General features: G+C 43.1%; 3 protein-coding genes across 3 annotated transcripts; 1 reads left to right on the forward strand and 2 right to left on the reverse strand.

Annotated features, from left to right (window-relative positions):
- Positions 1-78: 78 nt before the first annotated feature.
- On the reverse strand, positions 79-3,197 carry LOC111779918 (proline-rich receptor-like protein kinase PERK1). The gene is made up of 7 exons (XM_023660110.1): positions 2,241-3,197; positions 1,567-2,145; positions 1,397-1,483; positions 1,249-1,319; positions 1,067-1,143; positions 806-953; positions 79-723 (listed from the first exon to the last, which is right to left on the reverse strand). Exons 1-7 carry the CDS (start codon positions 2,971-2,973, stop codon positions 271-273), a joined length of 2,148 nt encoding a protein of 715 aa, XP_023515878.1. The 5' UTR covers positions 2,974-3,197; the 3' UTR covers positions 79-270.
- An 834-nt stretch (positions 3,198-4,031) lies between these two features.
- On the reverse strand, positions 4,032-7,916 carry LOC111779919 (probable chlorophyll(ide) b reductase NYC1, chloroplastic). Its single transcript, XM_023660111.1, has 10 exons — positions 7,465-7,916; positions 7,271-7,349; positions 7,055-7,190; positions 6,198-6,272; positions 5,901-6,093; positions 5,664-5,732; positions 5,440-5,579; positions 5,212-5,334; positions 4,921-5,113; positions 4,032-4,827 (listed from the first exon to the last, which is right to left on the reverse strand). Exons 1-10 carry the CDS (start codon positions 7,807-7,809, stop codon positions 4,639-4,641), a joined length of 1,542 nt encoding a protein of 513 aa, XP_023515879.1. The 5' UTR covers positions 7,810-7,916; the 3' UTR covers positions 4,032-4,638.
- A 1,524-nt stretch (positions 7,917-9,440) lies between these two features.
- LOC111779920 (probable polyol transporter 6) lies at positions 9,441-11,710 on the forward strand. Its single transcript, XM_023660113.1, has 2 exons — positions 9,441-9,874; positions 9,943-11,710. The coding sequence occupies exons 1-2, from the start codon at positions 9,733-9,735 to the stop codon at positions 11,304-11,306; spliced, it is 1,506 nt and encodes a 501-aa protein (XP_023515881.1). The 5' UTR covers positions 9,441-9,732; the 3' UTR covers positions 11,307-11,710.
- Positions 11,711-12,344: the final 634 nt, after the last annotated feature.

Here is a 12,344-nt window from a genome sequence, read left to right on the forward strand (position 1 = left end):
ACAGGCTTGCATATCATACTTTCCAGCCCTCTTAGCTACTTGTATTAACAAACTAGGGCGTTATACAATCGTTCGCAATAAAAGAATTGAAATTCATTTTGTAACTTGTTTTGTGCAGACAAAATCTAATCTAATCTTAAATCAAAACGCTTTTCTGTTTTTTTTTTTTAAGGCAAACTTACAATCACAAAAATCCAAGAAGAAAGAGAGAAGGGTGTTGTAGATTGTACATATTAGTGTATGAATACTTGCTTTGCTTCCGCACGAGCTTCAAGAACCTCCACTTTCTGTCTTCATTGTTCTCATTTCCATTTCCCTTGTTGTTGGGCCATCGCCACTCGACCCAGATGGATACAAACCATACTCACTCGTCGGCTCGCTGTACTCGCTGCCGTACTCCTGGCTTGCCAATGCCATCTTCCTGAACTTCTTCATGTCCTCATTGTACTGAGATGTGTCGTAGTCGGAGCTTCCATGAGAACTGTAGACGCTGCTATGTCCAGGCTGAACCCCTTTGTTAAGATCAGAAAGCGAGGCTTCACCTTCAAGAGCATGAACCACTTGACTCATCCGTGGCCGGCGCCTCGCCGAATGGCGCACACAGGCAGCTGCACAAGCAATCATCCGACCCATCTCATTATGATCGTAGTTATCTCGCAGCTTTGGATCTACTAGACCATCGTAGTTCCCATCTTCTGCGGCCCTAAGTAGTAATGGCCTTGCCTGAAATTGACAACATGTGCTGATTTAGTTTTCAGATGTCTGAGAAGGGTCAACAGAAAGGGGTAATGGCTAATGGGCTTACCCAATCGAGCAGTCCATCGTCCATGTATGATTGAGTTGTGTCCACAGGTCTGCGTCCAGTAATCATCTCCAAAAGCATCACTCCGAAGGAGAAGACATCTGATTTATCAGTGAGTTTCCCACTTGAAGCGTATTCAGGAGCAAGGTAGCTGTATGGAGTAAGCATGGCATCAAAATCCAAGAATCCAGAAATATGAAATTCACGAAATCATCATCCCGTAGATTGATGACTACAATTCTAACTTGGATCATATGATCATACCCGAAAGTTCCCATAACTCGAGTTGAAACGTGAGTATTAACATCAGAAGACAATTTGGCAAGCCCAAAATCTGCAACCTGGAAGAAGATACCAGATTCAACATATCATCAGCCACAAACCCATTTGAGTCTCACTTTATAGAATCAATCAAATTCAAGAATTCAGAAAGCCCCCATTATTACCATTGCTTCGAATTTGAGATCCAGAAGTATATTTGCAGCTTTGATGTCACGATGAATGATCTTAGGATTACCTGCACATTACATCACATCACATGTAAGCCATTGTACAAACCCAGATCACATCTCATCACAAAAGCAAGAGACTTACAGTCTTCATGAAGGTAGGCCAATCCCTTGGCAGATCCAAGAGCAATTTTGAGTCTCGTTGGCCAATCCATGGTGGGTCGTCCTTTCCCTACAAAGTGGGAGTTACCTATGAGTTAAGATCCTCAACAGCCCATAGCAAAAGGGTCGATTGGATTGAGAATCATAACATACCGTGCAAGTGGAACTCCAATGTGTTGTTTGGAACAAATTCATAAACCAGCAATCTTTGGGAGCCGGTGATGCAATACCCCACCAAGGAAACAAGATGTCTATGATGAACACGGCTGATTATTTCTACTTCTGCTTGAAATTCACGCTCTCCCTGTCCACTTCCAGCCTTGAGTTGCTTCACTGCCACTTCCTTTCCGTTTGGAAGGACTCCTTTATGCACATAACCAAACCCACCTTGTCCAAGGAGATTGGCTTCTGAAAACCTGTCTGTCGCCATTGCTAACTCTTCATAAGTGAAGCTGCTTTGCGAGTAGCCCAAGGGAATAGAAGATGGAGCAGGAGAAGGAGCAGGAACAGGAGCATGCGAATATTCAGACCCTGAATAATAAGATCCAGAGCCTCCGCTGCTGTTTATAATAGGAGGTGACGGCTGTGGTCGTGATGCTGGCGAAGGAGACGGCGGTGGTCGTGATGCTGGCGGAGGAGACGGCTTCGGTACTGTCCCGACGACATGATTAGTCGGCGGCAACGGCGGCAGATGTGATTGCCAGTGGTGCTGTTGGGGATCATATGGGCCATCTGAAATTCAATTGTTCATAACTATCAATTTCAATTTCGATTTCAATATTTCATTTAGGGCTTAATTGAGGAATCTGGAATATTTGAGGGCTCACCTTTAAACGCCCCCGGTGGCGGCGGCCGGTAGTACGACTCCTCGTCACGTCTTCTCTTCTTTCTTAAACACAAAACCAAAAGAATGAACGCAGCAACCACCACCACCACTCCAGCAATGACAACTCCAGTCACAAGTCCAGCCGAAACTCCCGACGACGGTGAGAAAGACGGCGGAGCCTCATTTCCTCCCGGATTCGTTGGTGTACCAGAATGCGACGGCGGGGCGTCATGTCCTCCTGGACTCGTAGGTGTACTAGAATTCGACGGCGGGGCGACGTGTCCTCCTGGACTCGTAGGTGTACTAGAATTCGACGGCGGCGGCGGCGAAGAGCCCGAAGGCGATGTAGGCGGTAAAGAAGTAGGCGGAGATGGAGTGGCACTGTCCGGCGGCGGCGGCGAAGAGCTCTTAGGAGCTGTAGGTGGTAAAGGAGAAGTAGTAGGCGGGGATGGAGTAGCACTGTCAGGAGGCGGTGGGGATGGAGTAGCACTGTCCGGAGGCGGCGGCGAAGGAGTAGCACTGTCCGGAGGTGGCGGGGATGAAGTAGCACTGTCCGGAGGCGGCGGCGAAGGAGTGGTAGAAGGCGGTAGGGATGTAGCAGGTGGAGGCTGAGAGGCAGCGTCAGGAGACGGCGGTGAGAGAGACGGCGCCGCCGGGGGTGGTGCGTCGGTGGTCGGAGGTAGGGGTGAGGTCGTACTAGGCGCCGGCGGAGAGCTCGGAGACGGAGACGACATTTTCCCCCTAAAATTATCAGTGTTACAGAGAGAGAGAGAGAGAGAGAGAGAGAGAGAGAGAAATAAATAAAAAGAAAAAAAAGAAAAGAGGTTAATGGGCGCTCTGAAACTGAAGGTGGAAGAAGTTAACAATGGCGGAATTTGGAGGATTAGAAACGGAGACACACAACGGAAGAAACTTCCTTCTGTAACACAGTACCAAACAATTTACCAATACGGCGTCGTGTGAGCTGTCCACTCCCACACCAAAATCAAAATCCAAACTAAATTAAAAAAATAAGCGGGCCCCACACGGCCCCCCAATTTCTCCGCTTATTTCTCCTCTTTCTTTCACATTCCATTATTTTACTTCTTTATTTATTTTTTTACAACCACCGTTAATTTCATTATTTTACACTTTATTTTTCCAATTATACTTTTAATTTTAAATTATCCAACTCTTTTTTTTTTCTTTCTTTTCTTGGTATACTTATCGATTGATTAATAATTACATATACTAAAAAAAAAACTGATAATTGATTAATAATTGAAGGGCCTAAATGTTTTTTTATGTGGTTGAATTTTGATGTATTTTTCTTAGCATTATTATTATTATTTATTTATTTTAGAGAATATTTTATTTTGCTTAATTCTCTAATCTTTTAGTCAATTAGTCGTGTATGGCTTAAATTTTGACGTGGAAAAGTGAAGTTTATACCGAGACTTGGATGCATGATTCTTCTGATAGGCCCACGAACACACGGAATGAGAACATGATAATGAATTTTATGAGAGGAACCAAGGAGGGAGGTTCTTAAATTCAAGACGAGACCCACTAATGAAAATGTCACATTACTTGATTCTCGTTCACTTGGAGGATACCAAGGTTGATTTCATATACTTGAATAGGTGTTAAAAATATGATAATCCTTGTATTGAATACTTAAGCTACATTTTCATTTTCAAGCCAATTGGCATAGAATTCAACATCTGAACCATTGAACGACTTATAAACCAACCGATACGCCATGTAAAATCTCACAAACTACCTCAAAATCAAGCCATAAAGACAAAAATAATTTGACCACAATAAGACGTGTGGTGTGGGGATGTGAATTAAAAATTACAATATTATATTTGTGAGTCTTGAATTATAAGCTTGCTTGCAACGTTTTCAATATAAATATATATCCCACCGGCTGCCAGCCAAGAGAGGGGTGGAGATGGAGACGGTGGTTGCTTGTTCAAACGTGGAAGGCAGAACCAGAACAGAACAGAGCAGAAGCCATTTGTGAACCCGGCAAAGCATTTGACTTGACCAAGTCCCGCCGCGCACGCAGAGTGTTAAAAAAGGCACCAACTTTACTTAAATTCTTGTTGTGGGCTTCTTACACACTACATTTCAATACGGATCAGTCCATTGAACTAAACAAATAAATAGGCCTCCAGAGGCCCTTTTCATGCCTCTGCGTTTGCGGTTAGGCAGTCAGTCAATACAATTTGCTAGTGGAAGTGGGGGTTGGTTTTCCCTTAGTGTGCAAGGAGGCTGCCTCAACTAACAATGTCCCTTTCTCCTCTCTTTTCTTCTCCCTTATCAGTACCTAACAATGCTGCTTCTGCAATGGTAACGGTGCTTTCCCGACGACGTTCGAATGCTCTCTTGGTTCGTGTTGTATTCGAAGAAAATCAAGTTCCAGGGAATGTGTTGTTTGTTGTGGTAGAGAGAATTATGAATGCGCAAACGATTGAAAGGGAGAAGACAGACACCCAGGTGTTCTCTGTGTACATCTCCATTGCATCGGTGAAGGAGAAACGAGTGCGGTTTTCGGCCCAGTTACGTATTCTGTCTGCCTCCGCTGCATACAGAGCCCTCCCCTGCAATATATTACAGATTAGATGAATGATCCCCCTCCACATTTGGTCAGCTGGGTTCTTAATGAATTCTTTCCATGATGAAACTGAACTTACCTGTTCGTCGAACCACCGACCTCGTCGCAGCCAGGCAGTGACTAGAGCTAATAAGATTCTTGGAGGAGTCAAGTAGTTGATGGCTCTTCCTGTTCCTTTCACGACCCGCATCCGAGGAACTAATGTTCTAGCAACTGTTTCAGGAAGCTCACATATGATGTTGAACATCTGTTTGTTTCTCACAGTTGAACCACTGTATGCAAGCCACAAGTATTAGAAGGCTAAGATTTAGTAAGAATTGTTCCAAGGAGCGCAAGACCAAAAACATTGATAACAAGAAACTTGATTCACCTAAGAAGGAGATCTGTCAAAACCATGCCAGGAGATGCAGTGTGTACTCCTACATTGGACCGCCTGCACTCTTTCAAAAGAGATGATTGAAGCTGTCTAAGACCACATTTTGTTGATCCATACCTACAAGTTCAGTAAACCAAATGGTGTCATTGACACGAGAATACGATCCAGAATTCGAACGAAACCCCCCGCCCCAAATAAGACTACAGGATGCAATGAACTTACACAGCCGTCAAAGGAGTACTTGAACCTCCAGAGCCAGCACCGTCCATGTTAAATATATGCCCTCCTTTAGCCTGACTTCTCATTACACGCATGGCTTCTCGTGTACAAAGAAGCGAACCAACAAGGTTTGTTGAGAGAATCTATCAAATAGCCAATCAACTTATAAGTTATAACATCAAACACTTTCTTAGGGAAAACATCCAGACATAATAAATTTACTTCACCTGAATAATATCCTCATCAGTAAACTGCAGTAATGGTCGAAAGCCTTTATTTGTGCCCGCATTGTTTATCTGTCCACAATTTGTCACATTAAACAAATTCAAGATTGTTCCTTATTTTATCCTTGATGATCTAAAACTAAATGTTTTTGAATAAGCATCTCTTGTTCATCAATCAAAGTGCGATTGTGACAAGTGAAGAATGTATGTAAATAATGAATCTGTAAGTTCATGACTCACCCAAATGTCAATGGAACCAAGTTCATTTAAAGCAAATTCGGCTAAGTTATGAACATCTTCAGGGTCGCGGACGTTGCACGTTGTGCCAACAACTTTAGCATGTGACAGGCTTGTATTGGAAGAACCATTTCTGGCCATTAGACCATTTAAGTTCTCCTCCAGCTCTCTAAGAGTTTCTTGAACGGATTCAGGACTGTCTTCACAAAATTATTGGCAAGGAAATGTGATGTGAGTAAAAGTCAGTAGAAACGTTTAGACATTATGTATCACAAGTTTTATTTTGTTTCTGAAGACCACCTGCGTGATGCCACAACCACACGGTCTCCAGAAAGAAGAAACTCTCTGGCCAGTGCTTTCCCCAATCCTCTTGTGCTGCATAGTCAAACATCCATGTAACAGACAACAGTGTCATATATGAGTCTTCATGTTACTAACATAGCAGGCTACACATGATATAAGAAAAGAAGACAATACAAGCCAACAATGAACACTATAAAGTAAGGTGAGATCCCACATCGGTTGGAGAAGGAGACGAAGCATTCCTTATAAGGATGTGGAAACCTCTACCTAGCAAACGTGTTTTAAAACCGTGATGCTGATGGCGATACGTAACGAGCCAAAGCGGACATATCTACTAGTGGTGGGCTTGGACTATTACAATTGGTATCAAAGCCAAACACCGGGCGGTGTGCCAACGAAGATGCAAAGCCTCGAAGGGGGGTGGACACTGGGTGGTGTGCCGATCCAAGAGATCTCACATCGGTTGGAGAAGAGAATGAAACTTATAAGGGTGTGCAAAACCTCTCCTTAGGAAACGAGTTTTAAAAACTTTGAAAGAAAGCGCAAAGAGGATAATATCTACTAGTAGTGGACTTGGACTTGGGTTGTTATAAATTGTGAGATCCCCACATCGATTGGAGAGAGGAACGAGTGCAAGCAAGGACGCTGGGCCCTGAAGAGGGTAAGGGTGTGAAAACCTCTCCTAGCAAATGGTTTTAAAACCGTGAAGCTGACAACGATATGTAATGAGTCAAAACGGACAATATCTACTAGCGATAGACTTGAACTGTTACAAGCAATCAATCCTATCACCATGTAATGCATTAAAACAAAGACCAGGTGGTGTACATTCTCCCTGAGGAATGATCAGTTACCTTCCAGTTATAACAACATTGCGTGGACCAGCTCTGCAGTGCTCCTCTAATACCATGTTAGCACCAATCATGGTTCCAATAATAACCCCTCCAAGCCAGCTATACCAAATCAGTGTGTTCATCTGACTGTCTCCACCTTCATAATTTCCAAAAACAGAATTCATATTAACATTGACGATTCTAATAAGACAATCTTAATTACTTTTTTGGATATACCTGATAGCTGAAATCCAACAGCAAGTACAACACCAGTGCTCATCATGGTAACGATATACCTTCCAATTTGCAGTGCAGCCTGTTCATCATAGATAATAAAGGAGCTACAGTTAGTGATACTACAACAGAGAAAACATGAGGTTCAAACAATGTTTAAGAAGAAGATAAGAACAACAGCACACAGCAACACTCACTGAAGAAATCAAACCCTCCATATTTGCCATAAGCTTCTCCCGATCAACATCCGACCCCAAAACCAAATTAAACTTACCCAGAACACCAGACCTCCAAAATTTCCAAAACTCACTTTCCTTCTTCGTTTTCACCTCTTTTAACCTCGAATTTCCACGATTCCTCCCTTCACAATCCTCGCCTCTGAAAGATCTACACTTCCTCAAGCACAACCCACTGCGGCTCGTCGATACTTCAACCCCGAACCGATGGACTCCCCGTCCGAGAGCTCCGATCAGGTGCCCATCTCTGGTACTTGGGACCCCGAAACTTTGTGGGTAGACGTGATGCCTCGTGAGCGCAGTCATTGATGGAAGATAGAGTTGCAGAAAAAGTGCGAATTTCTTATAACAGAATGCCACCAGGAAAAAGGTATTGCTGTGAGAGATATTTTTGGAAGAGTTTAGAGGGAATGAAATATCTAAGGAGTCGATGGAAAGTAAGGACTGTGATGACCACACGATAAGCAACCCAATCCTTGTACGACAGAGATGACACGTGGCGTTGTGGGTCGATGTCAGCATCGCTTCCATGTTGGGTAATTCCAGCTAAATGGAAATTTGTCGCAAAGAGATGACACGTGGGTTAGGGTATTTCGGTGCCAATTTTCAATCCACCCAAAGCAATGGTTCAGCCAAGCGCAGTACCAGAAGATCTTGAACCTTGGAAGTGGTTGAAGCATTGTGAATGCTTGATTTAGGTGCTACGATGAAGGGTTTTATGGCCAAGCGTCTAACATCTTGGTATGCATAATTTGGGTAGTATAGGACGTCTTATCTTATTGAAAGCTAAATCTGAAGCCTATTTTGACTTGAAAAAAGTAGATGCTTGCATGGGTGAGTCTTAGTTCAGCTGTATAGTGATCTGATATAATTCATTGTTGCAGAGCTCTGAGTGAGAGAAATAAAGCTGCAACAGAAGCCCCTATGGTGTGATCGATCACAGTTAGGAATCACATACTTCCACGATGGTAAGACCTCATACTAATGTAGATGTCTGGGGATTCCCTCCCAGCAATCCTCCCTCGAATAAAGTACACTATAGAGCCTCTCCGAGGTTTATGGTGGAGCCCTCAAACAGCTTCCTTTTAATCAAGGTTTAACTTTTTCTTTGGAGGCCTCGAACAAAGAAACACTTGAGTCACTCTTAACTACATTTTCTAGGCTCACAATTTCTTTGTTCGACATTTGAGGATTCTATTGAGATGGCTAGTTAAAGGCATGGCTCTAAGACGTGTTGTCATGTCAATTAGAAAGCGAACCCATTTCTCAAGGCTCTGGCTGATGTCTCAGGTTGGCCATTGAACTGTTATCAGACCTTGGCACAGCTAATATTCTCCTCAGTCCTAGCAGCAGTACATCTCTGGTTTTGGGAACTCTTTTTTGGCACAGAAGCAAATAGGGTCTAAATAAATAATCAATCAAATAAATAAAACGAACATGGTTAAAGAAGTGACCGTCAAAGTCCACCGCTAGCAGATATTGTCAGCTTTGATCCGTTATCGCTCGCAATCTAACAGTTTTAAAACGCATCTATTAAGGAGAGGTTCCCACATTCTTATAAGAGATGTTTCGTTCCTCTCTCTAATCGAGGTGAAATCTCACAATCCACCCCTTGGAGGTCTAATGTCCTCGCTAGCACATTGGTTGGGGAGGGAAACGAAAAATCTCTATCTTGAGACTGACAACGCAACAAACCAAAGCTGGGTGGACTCGTACCAGATAAGTAATATATATTTTGACTTTTGCATGCAAAATAATGATAGTAGACTTTGCAGATATTATACTTTGAATACTGCATTTAGTAGCAATGTGAAGCAGTTGGGCATTGATTGATTAAAGACAATAAAGAAAGCATGGACTCTGCATTCAATGAACACGAGGCTTTGATGCTTAATTTGAATGCCAACTTACCAAGATTTTAATTATGGAAAACAATCTCTAAATAATGGAATCTTTCTACATAAGGGGATAAAAAGAGTGGGGAGTAAGTTCCAGCTCATACGAAACTAGGACATCCAAAAGATGACGTGTAATTCATATTCCTCCTAATATCATGCCATTCATGCAGATTTGGCAATCACTAAACCCCCCCGAAGAATTAAATTTCCACTCACCTAACCGAACGCACCACAATTACAGCTTCTTCTCTGCTCCATTTTCGCCCATTCAAATAACGGCCCACTGATTCTCGTAATCCCGTTCAAGAGAAAAAGCAACAATCCCTCCGACATGGAAGCCGCTGCTGCAACTCCGATGGAACCCATGGATGTGGAAGGAGCCTCCAAACTGCAACCCAAGGGATTTGGGATCAACAAGTACACCTTAATTTGCTCCATTTTGGCTTCCACCAACTCCATTTTGTTGGGCTACGGTCAGTTCCTTGTCTCTGTTTTGCTTTTTTGCGTTTTGGGTTTCTGAATTTTGGCTCAATTCGTGAAGATATTGGAGTAATGAGTGGGGCTGTGCTCTACATCGAAGAGAATCTCAAAATCTCATCCACCCAAGTGGAAATCCTTGTGGGATCGCTAAACGTACTCTCTCTAGTCGGATCTCTCGCTTCCGGCCGGACCTCTGATTCAATCGGCCGGCGATACACGACATTCCTCGCATCCACCACGTTTCTAATCGGTGCGTTGTTAATGGGTCTCGCCCCATCTTTTCCTCTTCTCCTAGTCGGTCGTATGATCGCTGGCGTCGGCGTCGGTTACGCCCTCATGATCGCCCCTGTCTACACGGCGGAGCTCTCTCCAGCCACATCCCGCGGCCTTCTCAGTTCATTCCCGGAAATCTTCATCACGTTCGGTATTTTACTGGGCTACATCATCAACTACGCTCTGTCCGGCCTGCCACCGCACATCAACTGGAGAATCATGCTCGGAATCGCCGGAATACCAGCGCTGGGCGTCGGATTGGGCGTTCTAACAATGCCCGAATCCCCGCGTTGGTTAGTCATGAAGGGCAAATCGGAAGAAGCCAAAAAGGTCTTAATCAAAATCTCCACCAACGAAATCGAAGCAGAGGAGAGACTGAAGTCAATAACCGAAGCCGCAGCCGCAGCCGCGCCCGGCGGCAAATGGAACGGACAAGGGGTTTGGAAGGAACTACTGATAAAACCCACAAAGCCAATCCGCCGAATACTAATAGCCGCCATCGGAATCAACTTCTTCATGCAAGCATCAGGAAACGACGCCGTAATGTACTACTCACCGGAGGTATTCCGCGCAGCCGGAATCCAGCAAAAACGGCATCTGTTCAGCGTGAACGTGGTAATGGGCGTTACAAAGACCTGCTTCGTTCTATTCTCGGCACTGTACCTAGACCGATTAGGAAGGCGGCCGCTTTTACTAGTGGGGTCAGCCGGGATGACAGTGGCGCTAGGCTTACTAGCCCTGGGCTCAAAAGCAATGGAAATGGGGAAAGGCAGGCCAACATGGGCCGTAGTATTAAGCATAGTAGCATTATGTGGGGACGTGGCATTATTTTCAATTGGGCTTGGGCCAATAGCGTGGGTGTACTCATCGGAGATATTCCCGAACAGAATGAGGGCGCAGGGGTCGAGCCTGGCGGTATCAGTGAACAGATTGGTGAGCGGAGTGGTGTCGATGACATTTCTGAGCATATCAAAAGAGATCACGTTTGGAGGCATGTTCATGGTGCTATCGGGAATAATGGCACTGGGTACCCTCTTCTTTTACTTCTTTTTGCCAGAGACTAAAGGAAAAAGCTTGGAGGAGATGGAGGTCCTATTCCAGGACAAGGACACAAACAGTACTACGCCAGTGCAGATTGAAGAGACATTGTAGTCCTCCTCCTCTACCTTTTCCCTTATTTGTTCATCACTTTATGTTCATGTTTTGCGTAGCATTGTGGATCATCATGGATGAGCTGATGAGCTGATGAACTCTGATAGGATCAAAGTTTATTATTTATTATTAAGATGAACATAGCTTAGTTGGGAATAAACTTTTGGGTTGAAAATTTGAAATACTTTGTGGGGGATGTATGATTGGTCAAGTCAAGGGTGGGAATGAAAAGTGGGTCAGGAAATCCATGGTTTGCGTATATTTTGTTGTTGTCATGAGGCAAAATTCAAGTAGAAGAGGCGAATCAAAGTACTGTAAAAGACTGTCTGTTAGCTATTGGTTTTGAATTGGTGGTTGTATATTAAAAAAAAAAAAAGGCTAAAATCTGCACTTGTTCATGTGTTTTTCTCTTCTTGGAACTTTCTTTCACTTTCAGATGCTCTTCTCTTCACCCTTTCTCAACTTTTTTCAACATTTTTCATCCGAATCATTTACTCAATTTTTGGGAAAACAACAACAAAACACACACATTCATTTCGATTTCTTGTTTTCGGAGTGAACCCAATTGAAAAGTTCAAGTTTTGATGATCTTGATGCTCGATTTCTTGCTTTTGGAGTGAGCCCAAATGAAAAGTTCAAGTTTGGATGATTTTGATGCAACAACAGGAGGTATTATCATCAACTACACAGTTTTAAAATGACACGAAATCCGGCGCACACTTGAACCATACATATTTTTTAACGTTAAACTGAGTTCAAATACCTTGTCTCAACCCTCCTGTTTTTATCCATCTAAAAGTTGTTTCCCAATCTCAAAATTAGTACACCCAAAGTTTCTCACCAAAATCCAACTAAAATATATCACTGTCACCATCACTTTTCCCTCTATTTCTTCATCAACATTTACATTATATCATATCATATAATAAAAACATAAATAATAAGAATCATGAATTTGCGTATCAATTCTAGTTTTAATTATTTTATTTCATAACTAGAAGACTTTCTTCTCATTTTTTTAATACATTCAAATAAAGA

The sequence above is a fragment of the Cucurbita pepo genome, chromosome LG18 (genome assembly GCF_002806865.2).
Source record: "Cucurbita pepo subsp. pepo cultivar mu-cu-16 chromosome LG18, ASM280686v2, whole genome shotgun sequence".
Taxonomy (NCBI): Eukaryota; Viridiplantae; Streptophyta; class Magnoliopsida; order Cucurbitales; family Cucurbitaceae; genus Cucurbita; species Cucurbita pepo.